This window comes from Hypoxylon fragiforme (assembly GCF_022984875.1).
Source record: "Hypoxylon fragiforme strain CBS 206.31 chromosome Unknown GGS25scaffold_9, whole genome shotgun sequence".
Taxonomy (NCBI): Eukaryota; Fungi; Ascomycota; class Sordariomycetes; order Xylariales; family Hypoxylaceae; genus Hypoxylon; species Hypoxylon fragiforme.
The window spans coordinates 374141-397032 of NW_026054764.1; the positions used below are offsets into that span (position 1 = coordinate 374141).

A 22892-nucleotide genomic window follows, 5' to 3' on the forward strand; every position below is an offset into this window, starting at 1 on the left:
TCTAGATTCTCTTTCCTTTCCCTTTCTTTCTTCCCAAAAAAAGGCCCAGCAACCCTCTTTTGAGCGATCTAGACGTTGTGCGCGATACTCCTCATGTCCAACTTTATGTCCATTTGATGCGTGATAGGCGGGATGGTATCGGGTCGCGTAGTAGCATGGCGAGCTCTTTGAACGTCGTAGTTCGTTCATGAGTAGTTATGTACCTAAGAACATACTACTAGTACATACCAAATTTCACATCTCATTTTGAGTCTAGGAAAATGAAGACACATGTATTAACAACAGCTACCTACACCTAGTTGTGATATTTAGCAAACTGAGGATTCCTAACTATGCCAAGGGCCACCTACGATATTCCGATCCTATCTCATCTCAAATCAATGTCGTGAGATGCTTCCTTTTCCAGGTTGCCATCAACATGAGCACTCACCACTGTCGCAAGCCCAGAACACTCGATTTCTACTGAATACCAAGTCTCAGCCAGCTTCCATCCAATCCTTTGATCCCACCGACCCTCTCTCTTGACATCACAACAAGTCTACCTAGGTAGATAGTACGATGGCTGTCTAGCAAGTGTATAGGTATTGTGCATGTAGTAGGTAGGTTGGCATGATAAGGTAGAAAGACCTCGATCGCCCATCTCGCCATATCACCAAAAAAAAACACACACAAGAGTCGGTCGTCGATATTATCACAGAGCTCAATCGAGCCAAGCAGCCGCTTACAACACCCCCTAAGCATCCCTCTTTCGTCGCTACATAAGTTTCTTCGTTGCCGCACTGATGCATGGAGACTAACTAAACTCAACTCATGATACGGGGACACACAGTCGGCTTTAAATTGACGCTTGGCGGTAGGTATTATACCAAGACGTAAAACTAAGCTCTAAAGAAGCGCCCGTGTCGAAATTGAGATTTTTTAGTTAAACGCATACCTAGGCACATAGTAACCTAGGTTGTTACCCAAGGGTTAGGTAGGTAAATAAGTCAGTCCCGGGGGGGGGGGGTTTTTTTCGGTTTTCGAAGGAATATTATCAGTGGGCCCGAGTTGCAGCAGGACGATGAGGCCAAGTCTCTCGGCGCCCGCTGTCCATTCAGCGTTCGCTAATCTATTGGATCGTCGCCGGTGTCTTGTTTCCTGACCTTAGTTGCCTCGAGGAAGGTTTATTTATACTAGTTATGTGCAATACAACATCTATACCTGGGTACCTAACTACGTAGGTATGGCCCCCAATATGGGGGGATCTTGGTAGCGGGAGAGGGGCGATTGAGCTCGCCTAGGTATTGTACACTATGGGGGATAGGTAAACCAAACCACCCTCCGCTAGGATTCTATTCCTGGCTCATTTATCATGATGATTGAGGCCCGGGTTCGAACTATGAAACTCGTGAAGGATCGATATAGATAGGTAGGCATACTTATTACTTGCTCCCGTAAGGTACCTAACCTAGGTAGGTTACCTAGGTCAATCGATTTTACGATTGAGGCACTTCAGACTCAGGTAAGTCATTGCCTACCTAGGTATGTGGTGAGACAAGGCTCAGCAAGGCTCTGTCACCACATGCGATGATCGATAGCACTATGTATGCAGAAAATGGTTGGTGTTCCAGATATTTGAGCCCTCTGGTCTGGGGTTTGGTGGTGGCGATACCGAAAATCCACTAGGTAGCATGGGTTGAGTTCTTTATTTAGACGGACTAATACTCGGACAGTCGGACATAAAAATCTTTGGAAGGGTGTGTGTAAGTAAGTGTGTGAGTGTGTGAGAAATATTATATCGTATTATATAAGAATCCCGATGCTCAGGAGTCAGGGCTATGGGACGGTACTCCGTACTGCACGTGTGATATGTGTGATTCTCACGAGGGATTGGCCCGTTTCCCGCATTCTTGGCGATGGTCTTTTGCCATAGTATTATATAACTAACTGGTATAACTAACTGGAGGTGAAACCCCCGTCTGTATAACATAGTATTATATGTAGACACTACAGTAGGTAGTATGTAAGCGTAGGAGTATTAGGCTTGGTAAATACCTACCTAGGTCAATAGTACTATATAACAGGCACATAAGTTATCAGTATCGATTGTATGTACTTTACCATCCTGCCGAATGCTACGTTCCCAAGCTTCCAAACCCAAGCACATTCTTTATTACTAACGCCGGATTGGTTGGAACACATCATGCCACACTAAAAGAAAAAAGTGAGCAGCTAGCTCTAGGCGAAGTTTTCTCTGGAATTATGATTCGTGAGCTGCTTCCAACTATAGCACTTTCGTAAACTGCGTACTGACTGGATGGAGGGATGGATCGCCGGTGTGTGGCTGACAAGCCTGTGTCATCCATGATGGCGGGATGGCACTCTAGAGAGGGGAGAGGGAAGAAGATCTCCTGCACCATATTGTTTTTTTCATTTATATTTCTTGGACAAGTTTTGGTTTAAAAGAAGCGGCGTAGTCCTTTGGGAAGATCGATCCCATCTCCGTCGTTTTTTTTTGTAAAAAGGGGAGACCATTACGAAAGGTTTTTTTCTCCTCCCCCATCCATCCCATTCCTCCTTGTATGTAATTAATTCTTCGCAGAAGCGCGGAAGCTATGCTCTACATATGGCCCTACCGCCTCCACAACAGGTAAGACAATCCACCCCATTTTTGACCCTGAATACCATTCTGTCGGTATTCTCGTGTAATTATCATGTAATCATAAATCACATACCTTGTATAAAGTTTGGTTGGCTGGTAACTACAAGTACTTACGCCATATCACAACAGCTTACGGGCCCGTCCGAGGTCCCTTCCATTCTAGCGGGAATCGTCACTCCCCTCGTGATCGCAAGTTTCGTCGTCATCGGCCGCCTCTACTCTCGGCTGCTGCTAAAGAACCAGTGGTGGGACGATGCGTCCATCTTCGTCGCCTGGCTCTTCGCCGTCGCCGTCGTCGCCGTCGTGGGCGTCGAAACCGAGTATGGCCTCGGCCACAAGTTTGAGTTTATCCCTCTCCACCTCCGACCGGTCGGCATCCGGCTCTCCTACGCGACGATAAGCTGCTACCAGGTCAGCCTGGTCCTCACCAAGATCAGCATCCTGTTCTTCTACCTGCGGATCCTGAAGCTGCCGTACCAGCGGCTCGTCGTCTTCGCCACCATGGCCTGCGTGACCGTGTACGGCGCCGTCTTCTTCCTCCTCACCTTCTTCCTCTGCAACCCGCTGGAAGGCGTGTACGAGTTCGACTTCCGCGTCGGCCGCTGCCTGCCGTACTACCCGATCATGACGGCGTCCGCGGCGCTGCACACGGCGACGGACCTGCTGCTGATCGGGCTGGTGCTGCCGCACATCCTCAAGATGCACCTGCCGGGGCGGCAGAAGGCGGCGCTCGCGTTCGTGCTGACGCTCGGCATCTTCGTGGCGTGCGCGTCGCTGACGCGCATGGCGGTGGCGTGGGAGTTCCTCAACCCGCGCTACGCGCAGTGGGACTCGTTCGCGTTCGCGATCTGGACGACGCTCGAGTCGAGCCTGGGCCTCATCTGCGCGTCGGTGCCCATGCTGCGGCCGCTGGTCCGGCAGCTGATGGGCAGGAACCCGTCGTCGAAGCCGGAGGTCATGAAGAACGTGCCCAGGACCAAGGGCCAGGAGCGCAGAGCGGTAAACCCGTTCGAACCGTTCCACTCGGAGGCCACGACGCTGTGGACTAGACAGGATGGAGGAGAGGACGGTGGCGTTGGTCTGTCGCCGGTGAAATCTAACCAGGAGGTTCGGCGCCCGTCTGAGGCTACGGCTTCGGTGTAACGTCTTGCGATTGTATAGGTATATGAATATCTCGTCTGCAGCTGGTCTGGAGGGGGACGGGGAACAAGGGCTACGATGATGAAAGGGGTAATAATATGATGACTTATGAATTATTCTTATGATACCAGTCTTTTTGTATTTAATTGATGTTGGCTCTTATCCATCGAAACACAGAGTCCAATATACCGGCATATCTCTAGCAAATAAAACCACAGTTGACAACGAGACATGTGAATGTTCCGGTCAAGGTTCATCCATGCCCCCGGCAGTGCTAGCGATTCTTTCTTCGGGTTTTGGTATTATCTGCATTCTGCCTAGTCCTACTGTACCTACGGTTAGGTAACCTACCTAGATAGGTACATACTCATAGTGCTCAGAAAGGGATGGCATAAGAAGACAAGCATCCCCAGTCACATTGCAAGAATCCCCTTCCTTTCTCAGTCACCTCCGGACACCTGATAGGACCATGACGTCGAAGCCCACGATATTATATACGTAGTTACTATTCATGTAGTACAACTCACATCCTACCACATGGCTTGAATGTCTTAGTATATCGAAGAATCCCGGGTACCTGCCTGCAACAACCGAAGCGGGACCAGACGGGGGGGGGGGCGATTGGAGGTTTCTTTGTCTGTTCGTCGGGGACATAATTAAGTAGTTAATTAATGATCGGGATGCAGCCAACCCTATCGGAACCTCAACTGAACCATGTTGCTGCTGTGTAAAGTAAGATTGCCATCATTTCAAAAATGCGGAGGGGGGTGTAAAGAAAACGATGCTACTGTACATACCTACCTACTAGACTATATTTACTTGTCGCCCTGGCGCTTGTTGAAGGAAGCAAATACATAAAATAGGAGAGAGACGACGAAACGACAAGCCACATGCGTCACGCGCGAAATCGACGCAGGCACTAAAGGCATGGGGAATGCAAACAATCTCGGTATTCAATTCCATTAGGCCCAGCTTGCATTTCAGGTCAGTAAACAGTAGTTAGTTACTATGTACAAGTACGGAAGCAAGTAAGTATGAGGCAACGTAATGGCGCCGAGGGCGTTCGCTCCATGGCCAACCAACGATCCCAAACGGCCACGACATCTGCAATCTGCAGGATGACGTGTTGACAAGCGCGCTACAATCAGTCCGTTGGTAGAGCTAGTCGATTAGAAATTTTACAATTCGGTGTTTTTTAGGTATTTTTTCATATTTTTTTTTCTTTTTTTGCCAGTTGGGACGTTTTGGTTTTCGTCTGGTCTCTGTTCTGGCCATCAGCCATTTGCAATGCGATGCGATGCGATTCTCACTTCTACCTACCCGCCCACCTATCATATGCTATCCTGCTCCCCTCATTAAACCCAAGAGGCGCAGAGAGAGGCTTTGGCCTGCCCTATTCTGGGAGGTTTCAGGGTCCGGAGCGCTAACTAGAAGCCTTGGCTGGGAGTAGTCGAGGTTACATAGTTACTTCCTAGGTCGGTAGGTCGGTAGGTGTAATTTTACGGCGTACAGTAGGTGAACTGCATATTTACACCTGGTGAATCGTGACAGGTTGGTCGCTCATTGCTGCAAAGTTGCAAAATAGTAACATAACAAAACTCAACTAACGTTGTTTTAGGCAAGTCTCTTTTCGTCGCTGTCCACAAAACAAGCCTAGCGAAAAAACAGAAAAAGGAAAAGCTAAGAAAAAAGACTTTCCCATCTGGATATCTGATTTTACTAGACTGAGAAGCTAGTCTAGCTAGGCTTGTTCGTTATGTAGGTACTAGGTAGGTATGATTCTGTCAGTGTCGTGATCTAGATGATTTTCAGAAAAAAAAAGATGTTCCATAATTTAAAAGCTTGGTACTGGGGAATCCAGGGGAAGAACCGTCCTATCAGATTTCTTTTCTCTTTTTCTTGCATTGACCAGAAATCGCAATATTAGTCCCGAGTGGGTTGTTAACTACACTATTTGGGAAGAGTGAAGTGTTGCGTCGTAGCGTTGTGACAGTAAGGCCTGTCGTGTGGTCCATCGTGATCCATGGAATGAAAGGGGAATAACTACACTAGTTAGTTAATGAAGAAGAAGAAAAAAAGGGGATGGGGGAGGCGTGTTTCTATTAATGGTTCCTGGACCATGATAGGACATGATTACCTAGAGCAGTTATAATGTTAACGTAGCCGCAGATCCCCCTACCTAATCTTACTATGTATTCCATTTTGGGATAATCCATTTGCTTTTGTCTGTCAGTGTCTGTCTAGTATCTACAGTCTGTTTATGTCCGTCTACTTTATATACCTAGCATACAGTCATAAATGGCAGTGAATAGTGCTAATAGTAAGTTAGTAAATACTAACATTGTAGCACAACTTGGAAACCTGCTCTCTACTAGATAACCTATTAATACTGTATCCAACAAAGCCGCATGGTTACAACATGGCTGCTACAAGCCTACAACATGACTGCATGGTAACTAACTAACTGGACTGCTGAGCAACAACCTGCATGCCGAATTCATGCAAGATGCAGGTACCAACTTTTTTCTAGTGTGTGTAGTCGTAGTCTAACTTACCCCCAAGCCAATCCTTGGCCCCCCCCCTTTCGCGACTACATCCTACACTAATGGCTTCCCTCGCCAATGATATTGATGATATCCCATGGGAACACTTGTTCCTGGTGGCGTTCAGTCTTTGAAACCAACTTTTTTTCTCTCTCTTTTTCTCTGTTCTCACACCCCCCTCCTAATCCTAATTCAAGGTATTGTACCTTTTCCCTAGTACTGTGCCCAGTGCTTACATACATAGTATTGTACAATTACAGGTACACTATTTACCCAATCCACGCCCTCCAGATAGGCCTGCCAGGGTTCGCCAAGTCCCTGAATTGCTCGGTCTTTAATCTCCAATTAATCCACCCCCTTTCCCACGCAACTCCATTCATCCATTTTATTCATAATAATACCCATAACCTATACCCATATCTCCATCCCATCCCTCCCCTCCCTCTCTCATCCCGTTTAGATTTTTTTCGACGCTTTGGTCTTCATTGTCGTTGGTCTTTCTTTACGCCCGGAAAGTAACTTCTGTTGCTTGAGTCACTCATTGTCACTGGTGAATTCTTCACCAAGCCACTCCTTAAAATAAATAACAAACAAGCAATTCAATTCACGTCAGGTGGAAAGAAAGGATTCGCTTCATTCATTGTTTTGCGACTCGACTGACACCGGTGTATTTGCTCGTCACCTTCTTTTCCCAACATACATATACACCACAGTAGGCTATTCGAACTTCCCCGGAGCCCCCGTTTTATACGACGGACAAGTATAATTAGGACAGATTACGCGGAGAAAAAAAGGAAGAAAGAAATAAAAGAAAGAAACATCGTTCATCCCTAGAATCGGTAATTCGAGTAAAATCAAGCTCATCATGAAATACTCGACCGCGATCGCCGTGGCTGCGGCCTCGGTCGCCAACGCTGGCTTCTGCGACGACGCCTTCAACGAGTTCGGCAACTTCTTCTGCCCGAACCCCGTCAAGCAGATCAAGTACTCCGGCCTCGACATCCCCGGCAAGTACCGAGCCGTCGCTTCCATGGACAAGTCCGGAGCGTGCACGTACAAGGACAAGCCGTATTCCGGTCCCATCGCGCCCTTCGACGAGGATGTCAGTATAATTTACTTAACCTAACCTAACACTCACTAGACAACCTCCGTGCGACAAATTTCTCCCCACATAGCTAACCCATCCTCTTAGCTGATGGCCATTTTCCGCGGCCCTTGCAACCTGGCCGAGTTCGCCGTCTTCACGCCCGTCGCCACAGGCAAGAAGCGTGACGTCGCCAAGCCTTACACGAAGCGGGACGTCCCTCACCACAAGCGCCACGGGCACCAGCACCTTCACCACAAGAAGCACCCGGTCGAAGCCGAGGTAGAGGTTGAAGCCGAGGAGAAGGAGACCGAGGTTGAGGCTGAGGTCGAAGATGGAGAGAACGAGGCCGAGGCCGAGCTCGAGCTCGAGAAGCGCGCCGAGATGGTCACCGCTGTCATCAACGGCGTCGTGCAGACCTGGGAGAACAACTACTTCGGCCCTGCCGCCACTGCTACGGCCAAGGCCTCTGCCGCCACGTATGCTGCCGGCACCACCGCCGCTACCTCTGCCAAGTCTTCCAAGACTACCGCGGCCGCTGCTGCTTCCGCATCCGCTGACACCAGCTTCGATGATGTTGGTGACTTCAAGCGCGCTGCGTACTACAACGCTGCGGAGCAGGTCGCCGACGGCCTCGTTTTCCTCGGTAACGTTGGTGACGATGCCGTTTCTGGTACCTTTGACACGTAAGTGCAATAATCAACATGTCCCTCAAAAGAAGGAGAGAAGGCGCTCGCTCTTCATAGGAATATAATATTGACCTGTCTATAGCGTTTGGGGTGCTTCTTTGGCTCTAGCCAACGAAGACGGCACCAAGGCCGCTGCTTCGCCCACCGTTCTGAAGGATGCCGTCCTCCCGGACAACACCGAGATCATCATTGCCTCCGACGTTGAGTGCGGCGCCGATGACTGCGGTACCATCCGCCCCGGTTCCGTCGCTTACAGTACGCATATTCCACCTCTTAATGAAAAGAAGATTGATTGATACTAACCTGGGTTTCTTTGTACAGAGGGCTGGTCCGGACCCACCAAGGTCTTCATCGCCAAATTCAAGATGCCGCTAACTGGCAAAACGGGCTTCAACCAGGACATGCCCGCATGGTGGTTGCTCAACGGCGGCATCACCCGTACCGCTCAATACGGTGGCTGCAGCTGCTGGAAGGGCGACAACAGCTCCCCCATTGAGGGCGGCTGCGGTGAGGTCGACGTGTTCGAGGTCCTACGCGCCGGCGACACCAAGGCCAAGTCGACGTTCCACTTCGCGGCCGGCACCGGCGACTCTCACTACTTCGACCGCCCCGTCGACAAGTACATCAACGTCGCCCTCGTCTTCCAGGCCTCGTCCTCGACGGCCTCCATCAAGGTCCTCTCTGATGACTTCGCTTTCCCCACGAGCTTGACATCCGACCAGGTCGAGGATATGGTCGCTGATGAGAAGGAGTTCAGCCTCCTCAGCTTGATGACGTTTGGTGCGCTATAAATTCCTATAAATTCTTAGGTACCTATATGTCAAACCACGGAAGACACGGGGCGGGGAAGGTGTGACGAGAGAATGAAGGGGGTGGAAACCGGTGGTCGATGTATGGTGTAGCATAGGAGTGATCTGATCTGATCCGGGTTGGGAGGAAAGGGACGGGGAATGGCGGCGGACGTTATTAATTCAATGCGCGATTCGATTTTGCTTTCTCCCCTTGTTTTTCCCCCCATTGCTGGATATAAAAAGTGCAGCCATGTTTTTTTTTCTTGCCAGTATACCTAACCACATGTCCTCCAGCATATGAAGATGATATCTGATTCTGCAGTATTTGCTTTTTAATATGGTACCAGCGTACCTTATTTTTATCTCCTTCGCATTCCTTCCACGCCATATATCCCTCTGCTTCGTTGCGCGTGTAGTAAGCATTTTCGTGCGTAAACTGCTTTTGACTCCGGTTCCCATGTGTCGTACTACAGTAAAACCTCATGTAAGTTCCAGCTCACGCCTCGGCGAGGATTTCATGAGAAGCCGTAGTGGTTGAAGAAAGTGAAAGCACGGGTGCTTGTTCCACATCCCTACCTACCGGGTACATAAGAGATTAGATATCGTGAGGCTCTGCGCATGGTCTCGGGATATTCCCGAGACAGATCCAGTGTTCCGTGCGACTACACTTGTCGCAAGACCAGTGAAGCTGAGGCCAACATCGCATCCCAGCGAGGTAATCCTAGATATTGTTAGTGTGCGTCCCACCTTGCGCGACGTCGAGGGCAACTCCCCTTATCCCTGATAGATCAGTTCGACCCACTATGAGCATAAGCCTAGGGCCATAACCCCAATATGTTTCGTCAGATTCTTTTGGGATTATTGCTTCAAGCATGGACACGTCGTGGGCTCTTTCTCTCGCAGAGCTGCTAGTAAGTCGTTGCCACGCTTGGACGAGGTTGCTTGGCTATTAACTAGAACAATATATCCTCAGGTAGTCACCATCTATCTTCGAGAGATGCACCTTACTTGCTTTTTTTTTTCATGCTCGTATCCTGTATAGGGAAACAGGATAGAGGTCATTGCCAAAGTTTGTCCATAGTTTGCCTTGACTATCGCCTAAGATTGTGCCTACCTACCTAAGCGCGTAGGCAGTAGTAGAGCTTTAAAGAAAGGCCGTCCATGGTCAGATCATAGGAAAGAAAGCTCAGGAGAGCAGTAAGTGTCGAGCTTGTTTCGAGACGAAACAATGTACATTACACGCCATGGAATAAGGTTCAGGTGTCTTGACTCTTTTCCAAATTTCGAATTATCACTGTTACTAGCGATCGTAGATGGCAGTAGCGATAGATAGATGTCATAACCAAGAAGCGGCAAGCGCACTCGGAAGCGCCATGGTAGTGACCCTTGAGAGCCACCGAAATGTTCCACTGTGCAACCCGTAGCGTCATTGTGCGTTGTCTCGAAAGCTCGTGGGGCAGGAACATTGAGGTCGTCGCTGTACATTGTCTGGGTAGGTACTTAGATGTCATTGTGCCTGCCAACCTAGGCTCAAGGACAACGTCATCAAGTTTCAATGCTCTTGCTCTGTCTAGACGGTCAGTAGGAACTTTGGTGCAGCTGTAAGTATTCAAGGAGTCAACCTTCCAAGTATTGAAGCTACTGCCTAGGTAGGTACCTACTATGTAGTAACCAAGTGCTGATGATATATCACTATTAGCTTGCATGTGGTAAGTAAGTACCTCCATAGCACTGGCAATGGTGAAAAGCTAAACAGAGGTAGTTCAGCAAACATTATGTGTTGTCCGTGGTTGAAGTTACATACATACTACTATGTAGTATGTACCAGTAAGGTTGGCCTCAGCACTTAACCTTGGCTCATTCGAGTAGGCCACCAACCCCTTTCCCCCCACCCCTTTATATTCCACCAAATCAGTCAATCGGAGTATATATAACCTTGTCCTCCTGAAAGTGATACTTGTCACTTGTCAACTGGAAATGCCCAAATTACACCTCAACTCAGTGCACCATAGGTCAGTAAATAGTAATAGATTAAACTCACATTCATCAGGCTGCCGGGGAACTCTCGTATCTTGCAAGTACCTACATATGTATGTCGATAGGCATACGATTAGGTATCCCTCCGTCACTTAGGCCACAAACAACGGGATGCGGCAGCCCAAGCGCAAAGCGCACGAGAATGTAGAAGCATTTCGTGAAGCTGCGAGATTACATATGTATTTGGCCAGGTACGTATTGGGTAGGCACCGATGGTAGATACATGTAGTTGCTTCATTATGGCGAGCACCTCCTAGGTACCTTAGCATGTACCTAACCTACGTAGTCAGGCACAGAGCATTCTTTGATGCCAGACTCGCATGGGCAATTAGTGCATTTGACTTGGGAAACAAACTCCCGGTAGGTCCCACGACGTCACCGAAGAATGATATGTAGGTATCGACTGCCGCTGGAAAGAGTTTTCGATACCCCCAGTGCTAGCCTTAGCAGAGACATCATGTCGCCACACTTTTGGTTGGAGTTACCTTAGGTACCTTGGTATGTAGTATCTTCAGAGTTTTCCGTGGAAGGAAAACATTGACTTAAGGGGCGCTACCTACCCTAGGTAGGTAGATAACCAAGCTGAGCTTTCCGCCCGGCAGGGTGGTGGTGATACATGTGTAAACACAAATTCCCTTTGCGGAAGGGGAGGGTGCATATAATCGAAGATGAACCTGTCGTCTACCGAGATTCTGTGTAGCTCGATCTCGAAAATAACGTTCAATGGTGAGTAAAGGGGTGCCAGTGTGTAAGTTGGAAAGCAGGTTGAGACAAAACTTGAATAGGCTTCTACATGCCGACCTACGCAGTTGACGCTTTGTATGGGCTTCTCTTTCCGTTGCTGGCGGAGCAGATAGTCCGCTTAGAGGCATAGGTACTAGGTAGGTACTCAGTACAAACACACTGACCCTTCGTGCTTGGTAAACTCTCGAGATAGTTTACCAGGTAGGTAAAGTCCAACCATCGTCCTAGGTATTTTAGATTCGCCTCACGTCACCTCGAAAGATGTCATTAGGTCGTTCCCAGCTTAACCTTGGAAGTTTTCGAGATGAGGAAGGCCCTGACCGTACTGCATTTTTTGTATATAAGCTGCAGAGGTGGCATTTCTTCCGTCGAATCCTAGAAAATACACAACGCTTCATGTCTATCCATATCTTACATTTAATTGGTTTATTTTTCTATCTTCTTGACTTAGAACATTGCCTCTTTTCAGTGTTATGGCTTCAAAGGAGTGCGAACCCGTGGTAGACTGCACCCCCCGAAAAAGTCACGATGTTGTAGAATCCCAACATGATGTGAAGGCATCCGACACTACACCATGCCTCAACCAATGCCTTCACAAAACTACACCCAAAGCCCAAAGTCCCAAACCTCAAGGGCGACGAAGCCGATTTTTAAGATCACGAACACCACCACCCAGGGAGCCACCGCCGAAAGCAGTCTGGGTCCAGGGGTATCTTTATAACTTGGACGAATATAGTGCTGCGGCAAGGATGAGGCCAGTCTGGAGTGTTGTACTACCAACCCCGTGCATAGTACGTCAAGGGGAGTGGAAGCCCGCCGATGTGCACTCTAGGAAGCCCCCACGCCAATCTGCGGAGGACCGGGCAGAACTTGGTGAGGCTGGCATTCATGCCCAAGAATCATCGGAGGGCACAGCCACGAGGCCTAGAACAGCCGCTGGTGCCGGCCATTGTTGCGGGTGCAATTGCAATGGAGCTAGACGGCCCGTCTCCGACGCTGAGCTATTAGGCGAGCAAGCCGATGGTGATGCGGACCCAGAAGGGGAAGGCCCAACTAAACCTCGCAACTGGTGGGCTCGCCAACGAGTAAAGCATCGCGAGCCGTTGGCTGAATTTCTGGCGGTATGTGTCGCCCCTGGCAACTTTTCTTGGAGACAGAGTTAACTCGACCCATAGACTGGAACATCTTGTTTCCTCGGATTGGCGTCCACCCTTTCGGTGAACCTGTCTTCGAACCAGGATAAAAAGTACGGTACTTATGGTAAGTACCATAAGTTGAAATCTAGCCCTGAGTTGCCTAGGACTCGAAAGAATCCATGATATTACATAGGCATACTAATCTGGGGATAGACACGACGTGCTGGGTAAGTATAAGGAATATGGCGTCCCAAACAAATTCACCCTCCCCCCCCCTTTTTTTTTATTTCCCCCTCCCGCCGAATGCTCTCTCAGTTCTCACCCCCATCTATTTATTGTAAGCTCGGAAATCAGATCAGATAAGAAACTAACGTGGCATATTTTCAAGGCTTGGGGGATTGCGTGGATGTTTGGCATGTGGCTTGCTTATGACATTTCGGGTGCACACATGAACCCAGCTGTTTCAATTTCTTTATCATTGTTCCGCAAGTTTCCCGGGCGCTTGTGCGTCATCTACGTGTTTGTGCAATTAATTGCGGCCATCGTGGCAGGGGCATTAGCCTTTGGTATCTACAAGGACACGATTCGCCATATTAACCCTACAATGACCAACACAGCTAAGACGTTCTTCTCGAGTCCGCAGGAATGGGTTTCAATGGGAACGGCCTGCTTCGACCAGGTGGTGGGCAGTGCTATAATGATGATAGCGGTTTGTGCACTGTCCGATCTTCGTAATCGTGAGCACGGTACTGGCACGCAAATCTTGGTAAGATAACTATCCTTCCTGTCCACGATATCCGATAGACAAAGATGCTAACACGATACTTAACATAGTTGCTTGGGCTATTGTGCACAAGTTTGAAGTTTGCCTTGGGCTATAACACCGGGTCAGCACTTAACCCAGCTTCGGATTTTGGGCCGAGGGTTGTGGCCTGGGCGGTCGGGTACCGTGGCGAGGAGGTTTGGGAGACAGGGTGGTGGCTCTTCGGGCCGTGGCTTTCCACTGTGGGGGGATCTATCATCGGGTGCATCGTTTACGATATATTTGTTTTTGTTGGAGCGGAGAGCCCTATTAATTGGCACGTGCCGGATTATATTAAGAAGCGAGCAAGAAGAATGACAAGGACGGAGACTGAGAAGTGAGGGTGGATATATAGATTAGTTGAGTATGAGTAGCGGTTGGTATTTTATTGATAGCGTTGGTAACTATTTGATTGTAGTATTGCATCGGATGGTTAATATTTGACGATGTGATTATATAACGAGTCACGTGTCAAATGCCTTGTGTAGTCTAGAAGTCCGTGCACCTAGCTTGTGTGGCGTTCATGTACAAAGCGCATGTACTTCTTACCTACTACTAGGTAGGTAGTAACTTGGAACTACCAGGTAGGTACAGTAAACCTTGGCCATAACGATTCGGTAGACAACGATATTTTTGTATAACGATATAATTTTGGGAACATTGCAATTTTGTATGGGAAATAACGATATTTTAACCTTAGCGATATATCGTTAATTTTTTGACCGCCACCACCAAGATCGTTATGGACCATGTGTAAAAAACCGTTTATTTTGATAATTTTTTGGTGGAATAAGTGGAATTTTGCGTTTGGTAGCCAATTAAACTGTCCTTTTTTCAGGTAAATCTAATCACCGCCACGATATCTAATCGCCGAAAAATTGGCTTACTGCATAATATCTATTGTACAATATTTTTCATAAAATAGTAAGTACCTTTTCCAATAAAATGGCAGTAAAGGTACAACGGCATTACACGGACCATGACAGTGGGTCCATCTCTACATAACGATACCTCTCTATAACGAATTAAGAGTGGTGTTTTTTCCATATCGTTATGGCCAAGGTTTACTGTAGTTACTAGGTACGTACCTAGTAGTTACTTGCCGCAGCCGAAAAGGAAACAAAAGACCAATAAATTCCAAGTTCCCCAAGTTCAATCATGAACAAATACCGAGGCCGAGGCCGTTTTTGACCTTTTCCCGTCTCTCACTCACACTCTCTTGTAGAGGCCGTTTTTCAATCATCACTCTTTTGCAAACCGTTGTCTTTTTTAACATTATATTTTATTATATTCAAATTCTTGAAACCTTTTTATACTTCTTTCAATTGAAATGGCGTCACCGCCTAAACCTTGGGAGCGTGGTGGTTCTACTAGTAAGTCGAAAAAACATTCATGGATATCATCCATTTCACGTGTTAATAACACCAGTTGGCCGAAATCTTCGTACACATCTTTGTAGCTAACCTATCTAATGTAGCTACACCATCAGCAACGGCCACCGGTGTAAATCTACCTCCAACTACCAACTCAAATGCTGTCGCGACCTCGTCATCAACAAGTCCTACTGGTGCTTCTTCTGCCACTGGCACTCCAGCTATCCCTCCTCGTCCCGACTCCCTGAACTCGACCGTGAACCAGAATGCGTCAGCGTACAGTCGCGCACCATACAATTCCGCATACAGCCCCTACCAATCTCCCTACTCTAGATATGGGGGCTACGGTGGCGGAATGGGTGGCGGAATGTATGGTGGTTATGGCGCGATGGGAGGTATGGGAACAATGGGAGGCATGGGGGGTTACGGCAGCATGTATGGGGGAGGCATGTACGGCGGTATGCCGGGAATGATGCCAAACGACCCGAACAATCCCAACAGCTTGACTAGCAGCTTTAACAACAGCACCCAAGCTACCTTTCAAATGCTCGAAGGATTTGTTGGTGCCTTTGGTGGCTTTGCCCAGATGCTGGAAAGCACATATATGGCAACACATTCAAGTTTCTTTGGTAAGTAAAATCCAGTGTGAAATCTATCGCAAATGGCCACCTAGTACGCTTTTAGCTAATCAAACAATAGCCATGGTCTCCGTGGCTGAGCAATTCAGCAATTTGCGCAACACTCTCGGATCCGTTCTCGGCATTTTCACCTTCATGCGTTGGCTTCGTACTTTATTTGCCAAGGTGACGGGCCGACCTCCACCTGTTGACGCGATGGCACTCACACCCGCGTCTTTTGCTCGTTTTCAGGGACACCAAGCACCTACTGGTGCTAGCGGTCCTTCAAGCCCATCAAAACCCAGCAGGAAACCCCTTCTCTTCTTCATCCTCGCAGCGTTCGGTCTCCCATATATCATGAGCAGGGCAATTCGTTCCATCGCCGCCGCATCCACGCAGGAAGAAGAGCGTAAACGCCTTGGGGTTGCGGGCCAGAATGCGTCTCTTGATCCTAGTAAACTCGAATTTTGTCGTGTACTATACGACTTCACCCCGGAGACTGGCAACGCTACCCAGGGCGTTGACCTTGCCGTCAAGAAGGGCGACTTCATTGCTGTCCTCAGCAAGTGTGATCCCCTAGGTAACCCAAGCGAGTGGTGGCGCTGCCGCGCGAGGGACGGACGACTTGGATATTTACCCGCAACATTCTTGGAGGTAGCGAAAAGACCCGGACAGCCTATCGCAGCTATCAAGGCAGCCGAGAGCGAACCAACATTATTCGGTAGCTCAAGCCCCCAACCACCTGCAGTTACTGGCAAGGCGGGGGACATTTCTGCTGAGAGTTTTCAAAAATCGCAATTCTATTCATAGGCAAATGAATTTGTGTCTAAAGAATCGCTGCCAAAACTAGCAAGCCTGCAGAATCTACCAAGGTCACGGCGTCCGAAGAAACACGGACGATTACATTCAAGCCTCCGCGGCCGCCCCAGTTCCTATCCCAATTAGTATGGCATAGTTCATGCCGTGCTCAAGACATCAGAGTCAACTTGCACAGCCTTCGTCATCTTTCACCCCAAAACACCCAGACTTTCCTATCAGAAATCATCCCTTCACTGCTTATGCTAGCCGGGGCTAGTCTTGGCGTTTGCGGACTCTCGTGAGACATGGAATTTAGCATCATGGGGCGAGGGAATGGGGGTTTCGCTTACGAATACGATCGTTGAATGGCTGGATATTCTTATAAAACCAAAGGACTAAGATTCATAGGGTGAGAATGTCGATCAGGAAAAAAAAAGGAAGCAGAAAGGATCGAACCGAATAATTCGCCACCCAGAACTGGGGCCTCTATAAGTCATTTGTCGTCAAGAGCGATCATCGGTGGTTTTGGACGGTATCGGACGGTATCCCATGAAGGGGTTCTTCAATGTCTGCCCATGAGCTAGCAAAAAAGCATTGACTCGCATTCAGAAGAGCTCCATTGCGAAGATGGAGTTCGATCCATCCCCACCGAAGCACAAGTTGGCTCATCCTCTACCGCGCCCCGAATTATTCCCGACCGGGGCTTTTCACTCGTCGTCCAAAATGAAGCTCCTCCCCACCAAGATGTCGCTGATATGCATCATTCATTGCAGAGATGAGTATAACAGGCTATGGTATCCTTGTTTTTTATGAGAGTAAACGAACAGTCTCTGTTGTCTTGTCGAGCGAGGTTCTTCACGAAGTACGGATTCACTTTTTATTTTTATTTTTTTGTTACATGCTTCTGTTGGTGCGCCATGTTTCATCATCACAGTTGGCGTTCAGGATTCAGGACGCACGAAAAGGACGGCATTACTGATGGGATTGATGGATGGCTCGGCTCCCTCATAGATCATGAGCGAGTGTGTCAGTGAGCGAGCGAGTGGCCTGGGGAAGTACACGTACACGTATTCGTACAAGTACAATAGGTACTAGCCAAGTACTACTCTCACTACATAAGATAGGAGGTACATACATAATCGTTAATACAGCGCGCTTTCGTGTTGCCAAAATCCGTGGATATAATTTAATGACTGTATGAATTGCACCTAGGGAGTTTGGACCCCGAGAATCCCGGGGTCCGGCCCCCTCCGCCGCTAGATATCTAGGCACATTGGGTGCTATCCGTAATGCTCGCGCCTCTCGAACGAGAGAAAAGGGGAGGGGTCCTCCTTTCTGTTTATGCGTCCCCTAGGTTATTATTTATTGCAGGTGCCTTAGGGGCCACGACTCCGCTAGGCCTGCCATATATTGACATTCCGCCATCGTAGTCTGGGATAAACCACGCTTTCTTCCTCCCGTTTGGTTGCAGTACACCCTGCAACGTTATTACAAGCTAAGTATACCTACCTCATTAGTCATTCCATCGTCGTTGATTGGACCTGAGTTGTGTAGGTATTGTAAATCATGTATGCCTCAGTACCTACCTAGTACTGCCCACATACAAGGTACCTATATAGTATACACCTCAATAATACAAGATATACCCATGGATATAGCACTAAAACTATCAATCCAGAGCGCTCCGTACTCTAGGTATCACACGTATATACGTATATAGGGCCCTACACAGGCAGGTGCCTAGGTTAGGTAGGTTAGGTACGCAACATCTCATGAAGCAATTCTACCTACCTACCTACCTACCTACCCAGACAGCATCGTACAATCAATCAATCACATGTATTCACACAACCCCCCCAGCACCATCAGTCATCGAGAATAGTTGTAGTCATATCCGTAGCATCGAATGAGCTTGAAGTCTACGGATATATATCAGTGCCTACCTACTACCTACCTAAGTAAACAAGACAATAAAGCGTACCTACCTAACCTTGGGTACCTATACAAACATAATACCTACCTAGGTACCTAGGTAGTGTATCACACAGCCCCCTTTCCTTTCCTTTCCTTTTCTTTTCTTTCTTTTCTTCCCGTCTCACTTTCAAGCATCAAAATCCATAATCCGAAAAAAAAAAGTATGGTATCATGATAAACACATCTACTTATTGTGCGCAGAAATATGTGTGTGTGTGTGTATGTAGGTAGGTAGGTACATATGTATTAGGTACTCTTCCTCTTCCTCTTCCTCCTCCTCTTACCCCAAGTATAAGTATAGTAGGCAATAAGTAGGTACTAGGTACCCACGTTGCGTTGTTGTATAAGCCCACCACCACCACGTCGAGCAAGCAAGCCATAGTTAGATAGATAGTACACATCCACCCATAGCACCTCGTCTCAACGCGTCCTGTATCCTCATCCTCATCCCATCTCGTCTCATAGGCGTCCTGTATCCTCATCCTCATCCCATCTCGTCTCATAGGCGTCCTTGTTTCGTTTCTAGGCATCTACATCCGTCCCTTGTCATCAGGCGTTTATTCTCCTCTCCTTGTACGTATCCCTCCTCGTTGTATGTATGTATTCCCGCACATTCCACACACCCCACCAATGATCTCTCCCTCAAGAAAGAGAAAAAAGAAACAGCCAGCCAGCCAGCCAGCCAATCTCCAACAAAAATAAAACAACCCCCTTTTAACTTTTCTACATCAAACCCTACCTAGCCTAGGTAGGTAGGTACTAGGTCGGGGTAGGTAGGTAGGCGCAAGTATAGGCAGGCAACACACCTACCTACCGCTTATAATACCCCCTCTCCACGACCCTCAGCGCAACATAGCTGAACGCCGCGAACGCGAACGCGAGCTCGAAGCCGACGTCGCCGCCGAAATCCGCACCGCACAGCTTCCCAATCGGGCCCGTGAACCACTCCTGCGCCATGCCGAGGACCGCGCCGGCGACGCCGACGCAGAAGGCGGCGATGGCCGCGAAGCCGGGGGGCAGGCGTTTGGGCTCGCAGTAGTGTTCGGGGTGGTAGCGGTCGAAGGAGGCGCGGCGGAAGACGAAGTGCTCGGTCAAGGAGACGCCCTCGTATATTGCCAGCCAGTAGCCGATGACGAGCATGAAGCTCTCGAGGGCCGACTCGAAGTGGTCGTACCCCGGGATGGCGATGGCGATGTAGACGGCGGTGCTGACCAGGGTCCAGATGAAGCGTGGCACGCGCCGCGTCTTCTCCGAGAGCACCTGCAGCGTGAGCGACACCGAGTACAGGTTCGGGCAGTTGTTGCCGATGATGGAGAGGCCGAGGATCACGACGCAGAACTCGCCGAAGCGCCCCAGTCGGGGCACTAGCACTTGCGCTAGGAGGCCGCCGATGTGGGCGTTGCTGTAGGCTTCCGCGTACCCCTCGTTGTACACCATGGCGGTTGCGACCGCCGCGCCGAGGAGCTCCGTGAAGCATAGGGCAATGAATAAACCGCCGAATGTCCAGAAGAAGATGGACCTCCTCGAGCGGTCCACCGGTTGGTAGACGGTGTAGTCGGCGGCGTAGGATGTCCAGCCGGTGGCAAATCCGAATACCGAAGCGGCAAAGGACAGCACGCCACCGGCCTCACTTGGACCGGTCTTGAGAGGAAGCAGGTTATTGAACTCGCCTGAATGGGCGAAGACACCGAGAACGATTAGGAATATAATCAATACCGGTGCCCAAGACCATCTTTCGTAGGCATGTACAACCTTGTATCCGAATGTGCAAATGATCAGTGTTGCAAAAGATATGACCACGATACCCGCCCATCCAGGCACGTCTGGGTTGACGGCGTGAAAGAACTGGGCGCCGACGATGGCGTTGACCGCGGACCAACCAATACAAGCCAAGATATTGAATATGGCAACTAGTAGTGAAGAGAACTAGTTAGCTAAGGGGGGCTTCTTGGTAACGTGGTTATCGGGTGATGTAGAGAGCAGACTTACTTAGTTTGACACCGTAGTATCCAAAGTAAAACCGAGATAGCACCATCTGACGTAGACCAAATCGGGGACCGAATGTAGAGAAGAAGCATACGGGCATGATCCCAAGAAAGTTTATGAATATGATGGTGAGGGCGGTGTCGAGAAACCCGAGGTTGAAGACGGGTAGTGCAAGGGCGCCAATGGCGAATGAGGATACAACCATATTGGCTGAAAACCACTGTCGATGGAGTTAGTATTAAACGCCGTGAGTACTAGGTAAGCACAGACGAGTGATTTGATCTTACCAGTGTGCCGATTTGGCTCATCCCCGCGTCCGTTCTCTCGTCGTTAGGGACCCGTTCGATCCCGCGTTGTTCAACGCCATACTTGCCCGCGAATCGTTGTATTTTAGCATACCACGATTCTCCTGATACGAATGCCTGTCTGTGAACGGCATTGCCTTCGTCGACGTAGCCCAAACCGTAATCTTCGTCCATCCGTATCTCCTTCTGAGCGCCATCGGCGTCATTGCTCGTGTTAGACAAGGACATTTTCGCCATCGCTAGTGACAGATATCTCTTCGCGAATTAGAAAAAAGCCAAGCCGTTGAGGAATTGCCAGTAAAATCAGGCTTCGCTCCTCTCTCTCTGATTGGAATTATCAGAAATTCGAGGAGGATCCCGCGACGTAAAGTTTGGTTGATCTGAGTTGACTTTTAAGTAGCTTGACGGACGGGTCGTAAATTCCTCCTGTAGTCGTTCTCTCCCTAGGACAGCTCGACCCTCATCGATGTTTTGTTGGAAAAGAAAAACAAAGTTGCGAAGGATCAACCGTGGAGAGAGACGGAGCACGCCGACTTACAAGTCAGTTGTTGTTGTTGTTGTTGTTGTTGTACATCACACCAAGAGGGCTTACTCGCGGATTATCATGGATCAATGAATGAAAATAGGCGTTCTGGTAATAGGTAGAGGAAGAAAAAGAGCTAGATTTATGCCACTGTGACACGGCACAAGACCAGTTCCCGTAAGAAGGAATGAGAGCGAATGCGCAAGTAGATATGGATATAATAAACCAAAAAAACCTGGATCTGAAAAAAAAGAAGCTAGACCGAGGCCTAGGGATCGGACAGTGTGTAAGGTGCTATTGGTCGGGGAATTTGTAGATAAGAAGCTCGCCGGGGGAGGGAGAGCTATCCTTGTGGGTGGCTTACAATGGTGATTTTCGACTAGGGGTTCGTGGCAATCACTACTACCTTAGTAGTCTCTCAGGTCCCATTCATAAGAGTGCAATCAATGAAAGCAAAGGGTCCTAATAAGGGGGGCTAGTCCTGATAGAATGTAATGAAGGAGGAGAGGCTAATGGAGTAGGGCTGGTTCCTGGAAGAGGGGATCAAGAAATGATTTGTAAAATAGGTTGTAGAACAGGTTGCAGAACAGGTTGTAGAATAGGTTGTAGAAAAGATGTAGAACTTAGGTAAAGTAAACAAAAGTGGCAAAGTAAGAAATATTATTATGATGAGGAGATGGGAAAGAGATCGACCTATCGACAGTGTATATAAACACAATTCCACAATCCATTCATTGTCAAACACTACGAGGCAAGAAGACGACCTGCCTACCTACCTACCTACCTAACCCAGGTGGCTACTAGGTAGTTCATCTACATAGCAGCCTGGCTGGTAGTAAGTACCTAATTTACCTATTCATCGAAAACCGAAACCAAACTAAAAGCAACGGATTAGTTATCCTTCGTCCATTCACACAATGTGGAGGTCCCGTTAAGTTGTGTCCGCGATAACCTAGCGTGAGATGAGAGAAAAAAAAAACCTCGGTGGCATCGCGTGGGCTGTTTCGGACAAAGCCAAGACTTTGCGGGAAAAGAGGATATAGTATTTAATGGGGTAAAAAGTCTAAGATGGTTGGATATTAATGAAAAAAGAGGACCAGCCAGCCCTTCAATGTAGAAACAAACAAGACAAAAAACAATCATGCCAAGTGAGTGACGTGCAGAGTCGGGACGTTTCTTCATGAACTGAATTCAGCAGTAGTAATAACTAGTTGGATATGTGCGTCATGCTTATGGAGACTCAAGATCTGTGCCAGATGCTGAAACTCGGTTCAGATGCTGCCCATACATTATTAACCTTGGATCCTAGACATCTGAATAATTGTCAGCGATCCAAAAGTCGAAACATTTGGTAGTTTAGAAAAGTATTAGGTGAGGTGCCTACCTAAAGTTGACCTATCTAGGGTTAAGTTGGGTAAGCAGTTGGGTAAGTAGGGTAATAATACATAGTAAGTAGGGAAAGTAGAAATTCGAAGATCTCCAGAGCTAAAAGAAGGTTAAGCGTTTTAAGTGTTGTGGCCAGGAACAGGGGATGAACGGTCGAGTAACTCTGATGAGACATGGTGCCGAAGCGCTTATAATACAATGTTACCTATAATAGTCTGCGAAGCTGCAAAGCTCAAACATGATTGGAGGATAAGTGAGCCAAGCCCTACATTGTCCAATGTCCTGACTCCTCAGCTTTAAAGGGCCTTTGTTATCAAATCATT

At 48.3% G+C, this 22892-nt stretch overlaps 7 protein-coding genes across 7 annotated transcripts; 5 read left to right on the forward strand and 2 right to left on the reverse strand.

Annotated features, from left to right (window-relative positions):
* Positions 1-1884: 1884 nt before the first annotated feature.
* GGS25DRAFT_505830 (uncharacterized protein) lies at positions 1885-4009 on the forward strand. The gene is made up of 3 exons (XM_049262264.1): positions 1885-2522; positions 2582-2629; positions 2771-4009. The coding sequence occupies exons 2-3, from the start codon at positions 2606-2608 to the stop codon at positions 3782-3784; spliced, it is 1038 nt and encodes a 345-aa protein (XP_049112770.1). The 5' UTR covers positions 1885-2522; positions 2582-2605; the 3' UTR covers positions 3785-4009.
* A 3007-nt stretch (positions 4010-7016) lies between these two features.
* GGS25DRAFT_438543 (putative TOS1-like glycosyl hydrolase-domain-containing protein) lies at positions 7017-8976 on the forward strand. The gene is made up of 4 exons (XM_049258711.1): positions 7017-7426; positions 7517-8094; positions 8180-8352; positions 8419-8976. Exons 1-4 carry the CDS (start codon positions 7190-7192, stop codon positions 8886-8888), a joined length of 1458 nt encoding a protein of 485 aa, XP_049112771.1. The 5' UTR covers positions 7017-7189; the 3' UTR covers positions 8889-8976.
* A 2970-nt stretch (positions 8977-11946) lies between these two features.
* GGS25DRAFT_505933 (uncharacterized protein) lies at positions 11947-13100 on the forward strand. The gene has a single exon (XM_049262265.1). It carries the CDS (start codon positions 12143-12145, stop codon positions 12830-12832), a length of 690 nt encoding a protein of 229 aa, XP_049112772.1. The 5' UTR covers positions 11947-12142; the 3' UTR covers positions 12833-13100.
* GGS25DRAFT_505935 (aquaporin-like protein) lies at positions 13101-14017 on the forward strand. Its single transcript, XM_049262266.1, has 3 exons — positions 13101-13554; positions 13631-13680; positions 13754-14017. The coding sequence occupies exons 1-3, from the start codon at positions 13212-13214 to the stop codon at positions 13946-13948; spliced, it is 588 nt and encodes a 195-aa protein (XP_049112773.1). The 5' UTR covers positions 13101-13211; the 3' UTR covers positions 13949-14017.
* Positions 14018-14757: 740 nt separating this feature from the next.
* Positions 14758-16797, forward strand: GGS25DRAFT_438742 (uncharacterized protein). Its single transcript, XM_049258712.1, has 3 exons — positions 14758-14980; positions 15085-15609; positions 15680-16797. The coding sequence occupies exons 1-3, from the start codon at positions 14938-14940 to the stop codon at positions 16405-16407; spliced, it is 1296 nt and encodes a 431-aa protein (XP_049112774.1). The 5' UTR covers positions 14758-14937; the 3' UTR covers positions 16408-16797.
* A 1736-nt stretch (positions 16798-18533) lies between these two features.
* Positions 18534-19080, reverse strand: GGS25DRAFT_505942 (uncharacterized protein). Its single transcript, XM_049262267.1, has one exon. The coding sequence runs from the start codon at positions 18897-18899 to the stop codon at positions 18558-18560; it is 342 nt and encodes a 113-aa protein (XP_049112775.1). The 5' UTR covers positions 18900-19080; the 3' UTR covers positions 18534-18557.
* GGS25DRAFT_438779 (purine-cytosine permease) lies at positions 19040-21485 on the reverse strand. The gene is made up of 3 exons (XM_049258713.1): positions 20643-21485; positions 20359-20575; positions 19040-20279 (listed from the first exon to the last, which is right to left on the reverse strand). The coding sequence occupies exons 1-3, from the start codon at positions 20895-20897 to the stop codon at positions 19180-19182; spliced, it is 1572 nt and encodes a 523-aa protein (XP_049112776.1). The 5' UTR covers positions 20898-21485; the 3' UTR covers positions 19040-19179.
* Between the last annotated feature and the right edge of the window lie 1407 nt (positions 21486-22892).